Source organism: Sprattus sprattus (genome assembly GCF_963457725.1).
Source record: "Sprattus sprattus genome assembly, chromosome: 20".
NCBI lineage: Eukaryota > Metazoa > Chordata > Actinopteri > Clupeiformes > Clupeidae > Sprattus > Sprattus sprattus.
In genome coordinates, this window is record NC_137918.1 from 2,949,239 (window position 1) to 2,965,000 (window position 15,762).

A 15,762-nucleotide genomic window follows, 5' to 3' on the forward strand; every position below is an offset into this window, starting at 1 on the left:
AGTAGTACATTTAGTAGTACATTTAATATCAGTACACTTGATTCATTACTGCTGATGTGTTACTTATATATGTTACTTATTAGCAGCTAGCTACCTAGCTAGCCACTGTGTTCCGATGTGTTTTCAGTTAGCGTTAGCGGCAAGCTAGCTGCTGTAATAGTTGAGTTGAGCTTCAGTTAAGACGCTGCGTACCGTACTTCATCATCACATTCGATTATTTATTACAAACAAATTCGAATTCAGCTGTAGGCATGAGATCTGTATCTTGGAGACTAATTGCATCCACAATGTAAGTACTGCAAGCTAGACTACTATGCAGTTGACACAACACAGGAGGTCCCTGGGCCTGAGAAGGGAAGGGAATGAGTTTAATGTGGCTATAATATGGAATTTTAAATGTGCCTAAAACTAGACTAAATTGTAATGAGTTTTCGAAAACTAGACTGAAACTAAGAAGGATAACTATGACTAAATGTGACTAAAACTAATATGCATTTTTGTCTTAAGACTGAATCTAAAAATAGCTGCCAAAATGAACACTGAGATAGGGGACCCCTTAATCTGCAATTCATGGTTGCTAGCTCTAATCAGATGTACTACCTAGGCTTATAAGAGAAGACTAACTTTGTATGGCAACGAACACCAATAACTAGAACTAATTTGACAGACTATAAACCAATGTGATACACGTGCTCTCTATCTATACAGTAAAAGTGTTGCTTACGTTTGATACTACACCTACAGACTAACTCTACTGCATTAAGTCTAACATATAGGCCTATCTTACAATAAACTTTAAGTAAAGCTGGCTATGTAACCGCATTCATTCTAATATTGTTGCAGAGATGTTTCCTTTTACCAAGATAGCAATTTCAACAATTCACTTAGCTCAGTAAGTCAGTATAACGAAACTCTGAGATACCCTCATATGTCTAAACGTCAGTGGAGCCAAAATATAATGGTTGAGCTTGGTTGCTTGCTAAAATATATTGGAAGAAGGCCCCACTACACTGATTGAGTAGATGTAAATACATGTTAATTCATAGGCACTTGTTCTCTCTGTCACAGAGCAAGCACACTCTCGCAGTTCGTTCACGAAACGCATTCTAGTTTATTCCGTACGTTTTTCTTGCAGCTAACTACTCCTCGCCCGATTGAGCTAGAGACGCCATTCAAACACCAAAACGTCCGGCCCGATCCGGTGCACGCTGCTATTACTTTTCGTGGCGGTACCCCATGCCACTCCTTTTTTATCCCTCTTTTTCATCCCCTTTTTCTCTCATTGACTAACATGGGGAAGGTTGAGCCATTGTGACGTCACGCACTCTAGCCAACTGACATTAGATCAGTTGACATAGGAGAAGCTCTCTTAAATGCCAGAAGTGGTTAGATAGAGAGTGCAAAATATTAAAACGAATGTAGTGGCAACAGTTTCAGGTACAGTTTATACACCCGCTCTAACAGTGTTAACCAGTATGTGAGTAACGTGGGTTTTATTAAGGCATAGCGTGTGTAATGTGTAGCTATTTCATTCCGTTTGTTAACCTTTCCGGCTGTCTGTATACCAGCAGCAGAGCGGAGCATTTCACTCCCCTGCAATCTCGGAATGAAATAGCTACACAATACACACGCTATGCTTTAATAAAATTCACGTTTTACGAGACACCAACAGAGGCACAACCGACAAGTCTTACCATTGAAGATCTTTGACGTTCGGTCTGAAACTTCATCCAGCCATCCAGGTTAATCCAAGTTGTTATGGAGAACGACAGTTGCATCAATCATATTTCATTAAAACTTCACACTTCTTACATTGGACATATCCACCAGCCTAATTAGAATCTGCATTGTCTACTGAGCAGAAAATTCTCCATACAGTAGATTTCCCTTCGTTTAGTATCATTTTAAACTTTCCAGATGACTGTATTGCCCTCGCTCGTCAAGTGATACGTGTCCAGAAACAAGGCTCCTTTGACTGGATAGCCAGAGCTAGCATAACTGCCATTGAAATCCAATGGTAATGCTACCTAGCTAGGTATGCTAATTGTCGGTATCCATCGTTAACTCGTTAATCGTTAACCATCATGTCACTGGCTTTAATTTAAGAATGGCATGTTAGTAGTACATTTAGTAGTACATTTAATATCAGTACACTTGATTCATTACTGCTGATGTGTTACTTATATATGTTACTTATTAGCAGCTAGCTACCTAGCTAGCCACTGTGTTCCGATGTGTTTTTAGTTAGCGTTAGCGGCAAGCTAGATGCTGTAATAGTTGAGTTGAGCTTCAGTTAAGACGCTGCGTACCGTACTTCATCATCACATTCGATTATTTTTTACAAACAAATTCGAATTCAGCTGTAGGCATGAGATCTGTATCTTGGAGACTAATTGCATCCACAATGTAAGTACTGCAAGCTAGACTACTATGCAGTTGACACAACACAGGAGGTCCCTGGGCCCGAGAAGGGAAGGGAATGAGTTTAATGTGGCTATAATATGGAATTTTAAATGTGCCTAAAACTAGACTAAATTGTAATGAGTTTTCGAAAACTAGACTGAAACTAAGAAGGATAACTATGACTAAATGTGACTAAAACTAATATGCATTTTTGTCTTAAGACTGAATCTAAAAATAGCTGCCAAAATGAACACTGAGATAGGGGACCCCTTAATCTGCAATTCATGGTTGCTAGCTCTAATCAGATGTACTACCTAGGCTTATAAGAGAAGACTAACTTTGTATGGCAACGAACACCAATAACTAGAACTAATTTGACAGACTATAAACCAATGTGATACACGTGCTCTCTATCTATACAGTAAAAGTGTTGCTTACATTTGATACTACACCTACAGACTAACTCTAACTGCATTAAGTCTAACATATAGGCCTATCTTACAATACACTTTAAGTAAAGCTGGCTATGTAACCGCATTCATTCTAATATTGTTGCAGAGATGTTTCCTTTTACCAAGATAGCAATTTCAACAATTCACTTAGCTCAGTAAGTCAGTATAACGAAACTCTGAGATACCCTCATATGTCTAAACGTCAGTGGAGCCAAAATATAATGGTTGAGCTTGGTTGCTTGCTAAAATATATTGGAAGAAGGCCCCACTACACTGATTGAGTAGATGTAAATACATGTTAATTCATAGGCACTTGTTCTCTCTGTCACAGAGCAAGCACACTCTCGCAGTTCGTTCACGAAACGCATTCTAGTTGTTATTATGCCGTTTTTTTCTTGACTTCTCTCCACCCACAGTTTTCATGATATCAACCCCATTCTAGAACTCTCCTGTCTGCCCTAATGCCGCTTTTCGACAGACCAGCACGTTATTTTTTTTCATTGCCGTTTTTAATAATTTATTCAGTTTCAGAGGAACGAAGTGATCAAGTTTATCCTAGGTCTCGATAAGAGACACAATGAAGGGAGACCATCAGCTCATTTTGAACATTGACTGATTCATATTTTGATAGCAGAGTGTGTTGGTCATTGGTGTTAGAGATTCGCTGCCCTAGGCCTTGATGGAACTGAATGTTGCTGTTTTCCTGTTGTAACAGACAACAACTATGCTCACACAAGAATTACTATGTAAACAACCACTAACAAAAAAAGAAGAAGCTATATTGGGTTCCATCAGAGAATTTGTATTGCTCATCCAACAGGTGTAAGAAGAGTCGTAGGGCAAAGTCTTACTGTAACGCCTACGTTATTGCATAGGTTACTTGCAATAGACATAGGTTAATAAGCATAGGTTATTTTGTGGAAATGCATCTTTTGTTAGAACTAGCCCTCAAGCTGGAGATCCTGTGCCTGTTCTGTGTACACATATACATATGTTTCCTGTGGCCCACCCCCACTCTCTCTCACACACACACTGACAAACACACACTCACACACACACACACACCCCTCTCACCTGCGCACAGGCTCTTTCTTTTCTCGTATCATCAGTTTGCAGCTGTGCATGCACACACTCACACTCACACCCACACACACACACACACACACACAGACACACACACCCACGTTCTCACGAATGCGTACACAGCATGCAACTCTCTGCACCCTAGCATACACACCCCTCACTACCTCATATCACTATTTGTGCTAGTTTAAGTATCCTACATAGCATAAAGGCTGTCACCCCATAGCCCTCTGACAGAATAATAATAATAAGCACGCTAAAGTTGAAGAAGGGACCGGAGGCAGAGTCATGTTTCTGGAGTTTGCATTTGGATCTCAGTGAGACAGACAGAGTACACATCCAAAATGAGTTAGTGTCTTACAACAACAGAATAGCGATATTTCCAGTTCCATCACCTCCATGAATATGTATCATTCTGCTACCTCTGTAGATGGGAAACTTCACAACATTTGTTTACAGGGGAAAATTGCTGATTAAGAGATCCAGCTGTGAGCAAAGGTCTCAGAGGCCTGTATTCATGGGGGTGGGGGTATAAGGAATACAAACACTTTGCTATGACCAAGAGAGGAGGGGTGGTGAAAACATTCACTCACACCTCTCCCAGGGCATGCCATAGAACAGGAGATTCAACCAGAAACTCTTACATTTGAAGTCCAATTAAAAGCAACAAATACAAATGAATATAAGATTCATTGGCTTAATGATTATTGTCAATCATTACTAGCTCTGATCCTTAATTCTGATGTGCAACTCCTTCAGAACTAATTTAGTGGGGACGTGTGTGTGTGTGTGTTAGAACACAGTTAGTGGGGACGTATCCAGGGACTTCAGAAAGTTTCAGTTGTTAACTACAAAGAAAATAGCAACAAAATAATGTGCCTACTTGAATTACTGTGCAAATATGAACTACCAGCAAGCTACTGCAAAATGTAGTTTAAACCACTTTTTTAATTCCATGTAGTCCACTACTCCACAACCCTGTATGCACATCAGTGGCGGCTGGTGGTTTTTAAAGTGAGAGAGGAAGGACTGTGCGCCTGGTTGCCATTGGCCTGCTTATTCCGTTGGTGGCATAAGTATGTGAGATACAAGTTGTTTCAGGGTGTTTTTGTGGACTACAGTACTACAAAATAGCAGGCAGGGATAAAATTGATACAAAGCACTGATAGAGTGGCATCATTGTACTTAAAAAGCTTGTGGGCAGTGTGAGAAAGGCCCGAGCCGGCCATCTCACCATGTGGGATGTAGGCTTCTGGATCGTGGTTGCAGGCAGGCAGGAGAACACACAGCGCAGGAGACAGTGGTTTCTTATAAAAATACCGCGTATATTTATTTACAACCGGGACTCAAAAACCCCCAAATCATATATACAAAACACCGAGGGACTTGAACCCCCAAAATATAAAGACAAACACTAGGGTAATCACAACCCCAAAACAAAGAAACATACACTGAACAAAACTAAAGCTTTAAAACAGACAAGGTACAACTGTGTCACACAGGTTTGTCTAGTACCTTGTCTCAGCTTCTCTGCAGCCTGTTCAGTCTGTCCCTTGCACCATAATGAGGTGCACCTTTTAACCAGGTAGTCCAGGGCCAATTAGGCCCAATCAGTCCCAATTGGATCCGTCCACAGGTGCAGGGGAACAAAGTGAGAAGGGGGAGGGACTTCACCTTTTCACAGGCAGCATGTCTTTGGACTAGACAAGGCCAGAAGGAAAGGATGCAAAGCCAATTAGTCAAATCAGGCCTACTCTTGATTTGAAAAACTACATTCTAAATTTTGGGCCTACCATTTGGCCTATTTTCCTCCTCAATTACTAAAGCTATTGGTTATTATTTGACTAATTTTATTTTCAGCTGCAATTGTTTTAAAGAAAATTAAGACACAAGACCAAAAGTGATGAAATGCATCATGCTCTGAATCATTCACTAACATCCTTTCCACAATATTAAACAACAAGTAACAAAGGCAACAAGTAAGAGAACATTATTTCAGAACTATTAACATGGGCTGTTAGCCTAAAATTGTTTGTGGCAAATGTGGATGTTAATGGATGTTTCAGAATGTTGGTCAATGTTCATTGATCACTTAGGGGTGGACTGATTTTTACTAAATTTAGTATTAAACAGAAATATATTTGTATGTTTAGGCTATGTGTCTGTCTATGTAAAAAGTACAAACCCTGAGTAAATTATCTTTGTTCTCTAAAATTGCAAAAACAAAAACTTCCTATAATTGCTGCTCAGATTATGCCAGATAATTCCAGCTATCACTCAAAGTAACCTAGTATGAGGCTAATGCCCAAGTGACAAGTAGGCTAATTAGAATAGATACGAAACACATCGCGTTCTGAAACATTCATTAACAATTTCCATTCAGAATGTCAGCTGAACGTGAACAGTCAGAGTAACAATAGGCGTATGAACGATTTAAAAACAAAACAGTACAGCCGATTGTTTTTTTATGGTACCAGTGAGCTATAAGTATTTCGCATAGCAGTTAGCATTAACGGCAGTGGTTTTACCATTGGGTTTACCCCGCAAACAGGGAACGTCCCCAGGACGTTAACAGGACATTCGCAAGGTCCCCAATCGTCCCCAATTGGTCCCCGCCACAACGTTCGCTAGAGGACGTTACCAGAACGTTTTTGACGTTCGTAGCAAGTCTACCTTTGGTCCTTCTGTGACGTTCGCATGAGTCTTAAATCGGACTTTTAGGGAACATTATAATTTGGTCTCTCAGCACACGTCCCCAGGACGTCCTTCAAAACGTCCCCGTTACCTTTACCTGTGGTCCTCATGCCTGACGTTCGCATGAGCCTTAAAACGGACTTTTAGGGAACCTTATAATTTGGTCTGTCAGCACACGTCCCCAGGACGTCCTTCAAAAACGTCCCCGTTACCTTTACCTGTGGTCCTCTGCGGGCCATTCGCATTCGGTCCTTCCAAAACGCCCCCTTGATGTCCTCTGATGGTCCTCTCTGAACCAGAGGTTCCGCTAGAGAAAAATGTTTTTCATTTGCCCGACATTGTAATGATAAGCCGGCCAAATATCTAACCTATTTCTGCTTCTAAATTAGCCTATTGAAGAAAACTGACGGCCTGCGTAGCTTAAATAATAACATAATCAGGTAGTTTAGAATGCAACAATGTTATTTTCCTAAGTTTACAAAATGGGAAACAAAAACATTAATGTCTGATGCGCGTCAATAAGTGGCCTTAAATCGCAACCTGCTGTGGCGTTTAAATGAGCGCCGCAACATGGTCATTTGCTCTGTTCAATGAGAGCAGAGATTCTTAAATTATTCAACCCTCTTGTGAATCATTTGCGTCGCCTTTTCGCAGTGCTAACGGAACATTTTACATTTGACTATCAATTGCCTCGCACCTTAGCCAAGAAAACTTGTCACTCCATAACGACATAAACGCCCGACATTTCGGCTCTTTCTCTGGTGATGCTGTTCGAACATCTAGGGCTTCAGTGTTTGGAAAGTTCACTTTCTACATGAACTAGCTCAGTTAATTGTTCATAATTCAAAATTTTGAACTAAGTTCACATCTCCAATTTTCAATATGTGAGAGCTATAATTTTTCCAAATCTCTGTCTGCAATAGCCTACTGCTCTCGGCCCGGCGCGCTCACGCACGGGCATAAGACAGTATAATAAAATGAAACCCGTTCAGACGCAACACTGCAGGTATTACAGGTTCATCCTCGTCAGACGGTTTACCCTCATTAGTTGTGTTTGGCCTCTGAAAAAAAGCTTTCAAGGCTGCTTGGCCATGTTGGATTCTTCTCACTCAGTTCTCTCCTCGTTTGAAACCGAGGGTTTGCCCTTTATTTAAAATGCAGCATATGCGTGTTGTTAAATAACTTTCTAACGGCAGATTAGCCTGTTCCTTTAAAACATAATAAGGGCAGTGCACGTTTGCTTTATAGGCCTACACATTGTAGGATTGTCAAATCCAGATTGTGTTTGCGAGACGGGATTCTTAAGAAATTCCAATCAGACAATTTGACCGGTGAGCTCTACGTTCTGTTGCAGCATCTTTGAAGGCCTGTGGAAAGCTCAATGTTAAAGCTAGACACTTGATATACCTTCCTATGTATGCATTGTATTGGAATCATGCAGACATTACATTTATAGCACAGATCAGTAGAGAAGCATTCATATTTATTTTATTTCATCATTCTTTGTTTGGCTAGTTATTCTGCCTCCCTTCCCGCACCTGCCTGTCCGTGACGTGCCATTGATGTTAATTAAAAAAGGAATCATTAAGGAAAACCCTCAATGCGTAGTGACTGAGATCGCTACAATATGCTTTTCCTCAAACCCTCGGAAAAAAAGACTAAGTTTGTTGGCTCACACTATGATATACGTGTTAAAGTGACACAATAGTAATCAGACAGTGTTAGTACAGTAGGTAGCGATCTCTTTTAGTAATAGGAAGGTTTATGGTTCAATTCCCATGCCCGCAATCAAGTTTGTAATCCTGTGTGTCTGTGTGTGTGTCTATGCATATCATATGAAATGTGTAATATAAATGAACTTGAACTTGTGTGTGTGTGCGCCCTGTAAGCAAAATGACGGCTCCGCGATGTATTATTATTTTCTTTTCTTCATTTAGCTCAGCAAAAACGGTCGTGCCTGCTACGTCCGCGGTGCATCCTTGAATAACGTACCCAGGACGTCTAAAACACGTTTCCCAGATGTCACCACAATGCCCTCAGGACGTTCTTGCAACTTCCTGCAGAACGTCCCCAGGACCTATAGAAACACGTTCCCCAGACGTAACCACAATGCCCTCGGGAGGTGCTTGCAACGTCCTGCATAACGTCCCCAGGACCTATAGAAAACGTTTCCCAGTTGTCACCGCAACGTCCTCGAGACGGTCTTGGAACGTCGTGCAAAACGTCCTAAAGTTGTCACGGGAACCATACACATTTACGTTTTTAGAACGTTCAGAGAGACCATTACAGGACGTCTAGGGGACGTAATTTTGCTTACAGGGTAGTGACTTGGAATTTTGGAACAGGTTTCCCTGTTGTTTTGATACTAACCTTCTCTCTGTAGCTCAATGAATGAAACGGTTTGTTCAATAAAACATGAACAATATCTTCGTTCTCCATTGCACATCCTCTTTATTTGCAATCTTTCTACAACAATCTTTAAGGGTGACGTGTTATCGATATCCTTCTGCAGAATGGTTGAAGAGGGAAACTTCTTTCGGTATTAATGTCCAATCCCCTCCCTCCAACCTCAAATCCGTTGTTTATTGGTTAAACGATGTTGGCGCAGACTCAGACGCTAGGGAGGTCTTTCCTCCCCTGGGCAATGTAAGTGAATGAGCCCCACGAGCCGCCAGTATCAGAGACAGATTCCATTGATCTCAATAGGAGCCAGAGGGAGGACGTCCTCCGTGCAGTAATTTCTTGTTACGATAGGGGGGCTAATGTTATTTTAGCTCAGAGAAACAAATAATAATATGCATAGTATTAAATACTGATATGAAACTGCATTTTTAAAGGAGTTTAGTCAGTTCAATTACAAAAATACATTTCTCAAAAAGTTTGGGGAGGTTCTTCTTCCGTTTCCTCAATGAAAGAGCCTCCTCTGATGCACATGTGTGTGTTTGTGTGTGTTTGTGTGCCATACCTGAAGTGGCGCCAGTAGAATATGTTTAAAACATTGTCTATGAAGGAGAAGGAGCAGATCCTCCTCTGTTATCATCTTGTGTCTCCTCCATCCCTCTTCTCTCTCTCTCTCTGTCACACACACACACACACACAAACACACACACACACACACACACACACACACACACACACACACACACACAGGGGCGGACTGGGACAAAAAATCGGCCCGGGCATTTTGAACCAGACCGGCCCACTAAATTCGATAACACACCTTTTTAATCTCGAATGTCTACACCAACCAGGCTTATAGCTAGCAGGGCGTCTGCCCTATAGTCTACTAAAAAATAAGAAGAAACGGGACGCCTATACTTTTAGGCAGGACGGCCTAAAGACGCCCTATTTTTCTCCCGTTTTACCTGTTAACTTCGCTGAATGTGATCAAAATTCACCGTTTCAGTCGCTTCAGTGCTTAGCGAAGTCTAGAATCATACATATGACCTGCCAATTAGAAAATACAAATAGCATTGCTGTATTCCCGCTACAACAACGTTACATCATGATTCCAACGAAACATTGATTCACGGGCTCGCAGAAGCTCCAGAAGACAGCTGTCTCACCGCACGTCACTGAACCTACTACTGTATGAGTTCAACAAGAGTTTGTGTGTTAAGGTGGTGGTCTTAATTAATCTAAATGCAATACATATCATACACTTTAAAGCTTTGTTCAGAATACGGAGGTATAAGATCGGTCGATATTTTCCATGAAAATAGCGACTGAAGAACCCCCTGTTCTCGTCTCCGAGAGGACAGGCTGTATTGCTCCCTTTTCTAGAAGGGAGTCTATTTCCTCCTGTAGGAAACGCGCTTGATGAGGTGCATTAACGTTTGAACTACGCCCCTGAACTTCAGGGGGGACGGGAAAACTGGAGCGTATAACGGGCTATCATAATTCGGTATCTGGACAAATTGGCATATTTTCGGAATACCAGGGTTTGGGAATACTGGGCTTTTCGGAACAATTGACATGGCACCGCGCACCACTCAAACACACAACATAGAGTGTAGGCTAACGGCTGGCTGTTTCAGAGTACAGTAGGCTGAGGGCTAGCAACAGCTACAGACTTGTCTTGTATTTAGCTATGCAAACGAACTTGGCCATAGAACATAGGTTCTAAGTCAAACATATTTTAGAGACGTTTTAATTCATGATCAGTAAGCTTACCGTAGGTCGTTGTATCGTATCTCCCTGGCTGTAGCCACCAGCACTGTCATCCACGGGAGCTGGCAAAGTTTAGCTAAAGGTAGAAGGTATTTGCTGACATGATTGGACGAGACCCTAGTCACTCAAGAAGACGGCCAATGGGCCGCAGACTAGCGTGCGCGTGTCAAGCATGTCAAGGCCATGGGCCACGCTGTTTACCGTCCTAATGCATTATGTAGGCAGGTCCAAATCGAAAGGGGTTTGTGTTGGGTCAGCCCAGGGGATGTGATTGGGCCAGCCCAGTGTCAGTAGGGCCGCTGATGAACTAATTTCGTGGGCCAGCCGGTCAGACCATTATATGGGGAAAAAAATAAAAAAATAAAATTCGGGACCATCGGCCCATATTGCACCCCGGCCCAGCGGGCAAACGCCCGGTATGCCCGATGGCCAGTCCGTCCCTGCACACACACACACACACACACACACACACACACACACACACACACACACACACACACACACACACACACACACACACACACACACACACACACACACACACTCACACACACACACGCACGCACACAGACACAGACACATACATACACAGACACCTACACACGCGCACACACGCACACGCACACACACACAGACACATACATACACAGACACCCACACACACAACACACACACTGCATTTCACTGTCTGCATATTCCACAGCTCAGCTGGCCCTGTGTCAGCTGTTGCATATGGAACCAGATTGAATTGAATTTCTGCCTCTAGCTACTGTGTGTGTGTGTGTGTGTGTGTGTGTGTGTGTGTGTGTGTGTGTGTGTGTGTGTGTGTGTGTGTGTCTGTGTGTGTGTGTGTGTGTGTGTGTGTCTGTGTGTGTGTGTGTGAGTATGTGTGAGTATGTGTGTGTGTAGGTTAGCCATCTTATCACTACACTGTGGCTGGCTCATGCATCAGATACACACACACACACACGCACACCCCACAAACACACACCCCTACCCCACACACAGCTCATAACCAGGACTCTCTAGTGTTACCCTCCCTGAGGCAGAGAGAGTGAAAGACAGCCAGACAGCCAGACAGAGGAAGAGAAAGACAGAAGGAGAAAGGGAGAGAGAAGGAGAGAGGGAGAGAGAGAGGGAGATGGGGAGAGAGAGAGAAGGAAAGAGGGAAAGACAGGAAAGAGAGAGACACAGCAGGAGAGAGGGAGGGGGAGAGAAGGACAGGGGGAGAGAGAAAAAAGAAGAGAGGGAAAGACAGGGAGAGAGAAGGAGAGAGAGAGACAGAAGGAGAGAGGGAAAGACAGAAAGACAGGGAGAGAGAAGGATAGACCGAAAGACAGAGAGATAGAGATAGAGACAGAAGGAGAGAGGGAGAACACTATAAGTGAAAGGGAGAGTATGAGGACAAGCGAAAGACAGATGGACAAAGAAAAACAACAATACTTAGGAAGACAGAGGGGGAGATAAAGAATAAAGAAAGAGAAGGATAGGAAGATCACAGTGAAAGTGTAAGGGAGAGAACGTGAAGAAGAGAAAGATAGACACACAGAGAGAAAACAACAGAAAGACAACAGACAGTAAGAGAGAAAGAGAATGACTTGAGGAAAGACGGATGAAGATAGAGAGGAAGGGAGAGAAAGATGAAAGAGAGAGGCAGGGGATATTTAAAGAGCGAGAAAGTGCTAGCAAGAAAGGGAGAGAAGGAGAAGGGAAGGAGGAAAAGAAAGAGGGATAAAGACGGAAGGAAAGGGAGGGATAAAGATAGAGATACTGGTGATAAGGAGATAGAGAGCGAGGGCAGCCTTGGTTAGCAGAGATTGGGGCCAGTATGAAGATCTGGAAGAAGTGTGAGAGACAGAGTCCTCTCCCTGGTGTTAGGGAGAAGAGGGAGAAATTGATAAATTAAAAATGAAGGGATGATCAATAAAAACAGACGAGTGTGTCTGTCGTCGCCGAGGAGAGAACCCTGGGAGCCGAGCACCTCGCTCAGCGATGGCCGCTTACGGGATGTGACGTGACACAAGGCAGTTCAATTCTGTGTTGTTTTAATTGGACATGGGACTCATGAGTGTAGCCTGCGTCTGAGGGACTCATAGCTACGAGCAGAGAGAGGGAGATGTATTTAATTATACTGTAAATATTTAATTCATAATAAATGCACACACCTTACACAGCTTACCCAGCCAGACTGACAGATGGTGGAGATGTATTAAATGCACTACATAGGGAAATGTATCGAGGCATAAAATTAGATTTTTTTTGGAAATCCAAGGCAGTCCTACCCGGGGATAGGAATGACTAGTTCTGCAGAGGTGACACAGAGGGGTGGAGAGTCTTCTCTGGGAATGTATGGGTGTGTGTGTCGGTGTCTATGTCTGTGTCTGTGTGTGTGTGTGTGTGTGTGTGTTTGTGTGTGTGTGTGTGTGTGTGTGTATGTGTGTGTGTGTGTGTGTGTGTGTGTGTGTGTGTGTGTGTACTGTATGGTTGTGTATGTGTGTTGGTAGGTTGACAGTCATATTTTTATCTCTGTGTTAGAGAATGTTTAAACATGTTGAGTTCAGACGGTAACTTGTGTGCTTTGAATAGAGGACGAATAACCACAATGTATGTGTGTATATGTGTATGTGTGTATGTGTGTATTCGGTATGTGTGTATGTTCATGCATCTGTGAGTTTATGTTTGTATGCGTGTACATGCAAGTGTGTGTGTATGTGTGCATGTGTGTGTTTATGTGTGCATGTTTGTGTAAATGTGTGCATGTGTGTGTATGCATGTGTCTGTGTGTATGTGTGTGTATGTATGCATGTCTGTGTTAATGCGTGTGTGTCTCGTCACAGACAGCAACTTCATCCTGGCCAATGCGCAGGTGGCTCAGGGATAGCATGCTGTGTGTGTGTGTCTGTGTGTGCTTGTATATATGTGTGTGTGTGAGTGTGTGGGTCTCGTCACAGACAGCAACTTAATCCTGGCCAATGCGCAGGTGGTAAAGGACTACCCTATCGTGTGTTAATGTGTGTTTGTCTGTGTGTCTGTCTCTGTGTATGCATGTGTCTGTGTGTATGTGTGTGTGTGAGTGTGTGTGTGTGTGTGTGTGTGTGTGTGTGTGTGTGTGTGTGTGTGTGTGTGTGTGTGTGTCTCATCACAGACAGCAACTTCATCCTGGCCAATGCGCAGGTTTCTCAGGGCTACCCTATCGTGTGTTTGTGTGTGTGTGCGTGTGTGTGTGTGTGTGTGTGTGTGTGTGTGTGTATCCATGTGTCTGTGTGCATGTGTGTGTTAATGTGTGTGTTAATGTATGTACGTGTGTGTGTGTGTCTCTTCACAGACAGCAACTTCATCCTGGCCAATGCGCAGGTGTCTCAGGGCTACCCTATCGTGTGTTTGTGTGTGTATCCATGTGTCTGTGTGCATGTGTGTGTTAATGTGTGTGTTAATGTGTGTGTATGTGTGTGTCTTTTCACAGACAGCAACTTCATCCTGGCCAATGCGCAGGTGTCTCAGGGCTACCCTATCGTGTACTGCTCCGATGGCTTCTGCGAGCTGACGGGCTTTGTGCGCTCCGAGGTGATGCAGCAGTGCTGCGCCTGCAAGTTCCTCTACGGCCCCGAGACCGACGACGCCATCATCCAGCACGTCGACGCCACCCTTCAGGGGCGCAGCGAGTTCAAGGAGGAGATTGTGTTCTATCATAAAACAGGTGAGAGAACCTAGAACACGTTCTTCAAGAACACAGGTGAGAACAACAAAAACGTGTTCCACATGAAAACAGGTGGAGAACCTAGAACACGTTCTTCAAGAACACAGGTGAGAACAACAAAAACGTGTTCCACATGAAAACAGGTGGAGAACCTAGAACACGTTCTTCAAGAGCACAGGTGGGAACAAAAAGAACATTTTCCATATACGAAAATGGGTGAGAGAATCTAGAACGTGTACGAGGAAACAGGTGAGAAAAACCGGAGCGCAAGAACACATCCAAAAACATGAGTGACGTGAGCACATTGGAAGACAATAAGACAATAACAGAACTGTTGGCGGTCAACTGCAGACTGAGGGGTAATACAGTATAACTGAAGACAGGCTGTGACATTACTAGGGTAGCTGACCCAATTTTAACATATTATATGGATGGGTAGAATGACTGTCTGTCAGAAAATCTCTGTATGTAGCTGGATAGGCAGATAGATAGATAGAAAGATATATAGATAGATAGATAGATAGATAGATAGATAGATAGATAGATAGGTAGCTAAATAGATAGATAGATAGATAGATAGATAGATAGATAGATAGATAGATATAGCTAGAGATGTATAGTATATAAAGTGATATGACAGAAATCTCATAATCTCATATGTCTTTATCCTCCCCTGCATTTGTGTATGCCTGTCTCACTCCCTCTCTGTCTCTCTGTCTCTCTCTTTCCTCTCTCTCTCTCCCTCTCTTTCCTTCCTCTCTCTCTTTTATTCTGTTCTTCTCTCGATCTCTCTCTCTCTCTCTCGCCCTCTCCCTCTCTTTTATTCTGTTCTTCTGAACGGCATCCCCAGCTGAGTGCAGTGAGATGGAACTCCCCCTGAGGCTGACCATATCACACGAGCACACACACACACACACAAACACACACACACACACACACACACACACACACACACACACACACACACATACAAACACACACACAAATTCAGACATGACCCCCCCGCCCCCCCCCCCCCCCACACACACAAATCCAGACATTAACCCCCCCCCCCCCCCCCACACACACACACACAAATTCAGAAAAGAACACATTCAGACACAATCAGATACCAACAACACATTTTAGTTTTTAGTTGTCTTTTGTCTTCAACTCAGTGTATATATGTATTATGTATGTATATGTATATGTATATGTATTGTGTGTGCGTGTGTGTGTGTTTGTGTGTGTGTGTGTGTTTGTTTGTGTGTGTGTGTGCGTGTG

General features: G+C 43.0%; 1 protein-coding gene across 1 annotated transcript in view; it reads left to right on the forward strand.

Annotated features, from left to right (window-relative positions):
* kcnh8 (potassium voltage-gated channel, subfamily H (eag-related), member 8) overlaps positions 1 to 15,762 on the forward strand; it is a gene marked incomplete at both ends in the record, with an annotated part of 73,316 nt that overhangs the window by 19,614 nt on the left and 37,940 nt on the right. The window contains one exon of the mRNA XM_080858717.1: positions 14,266 to 14,499. Within this exon, the coding sequence (XP_080714843.1) occupies positions 14,266 to 14,499 (234 nt within the window). The remainder of the gene's footprint in view (positions 1 to 14,265; positions 14,500 to 15,762) is intronic.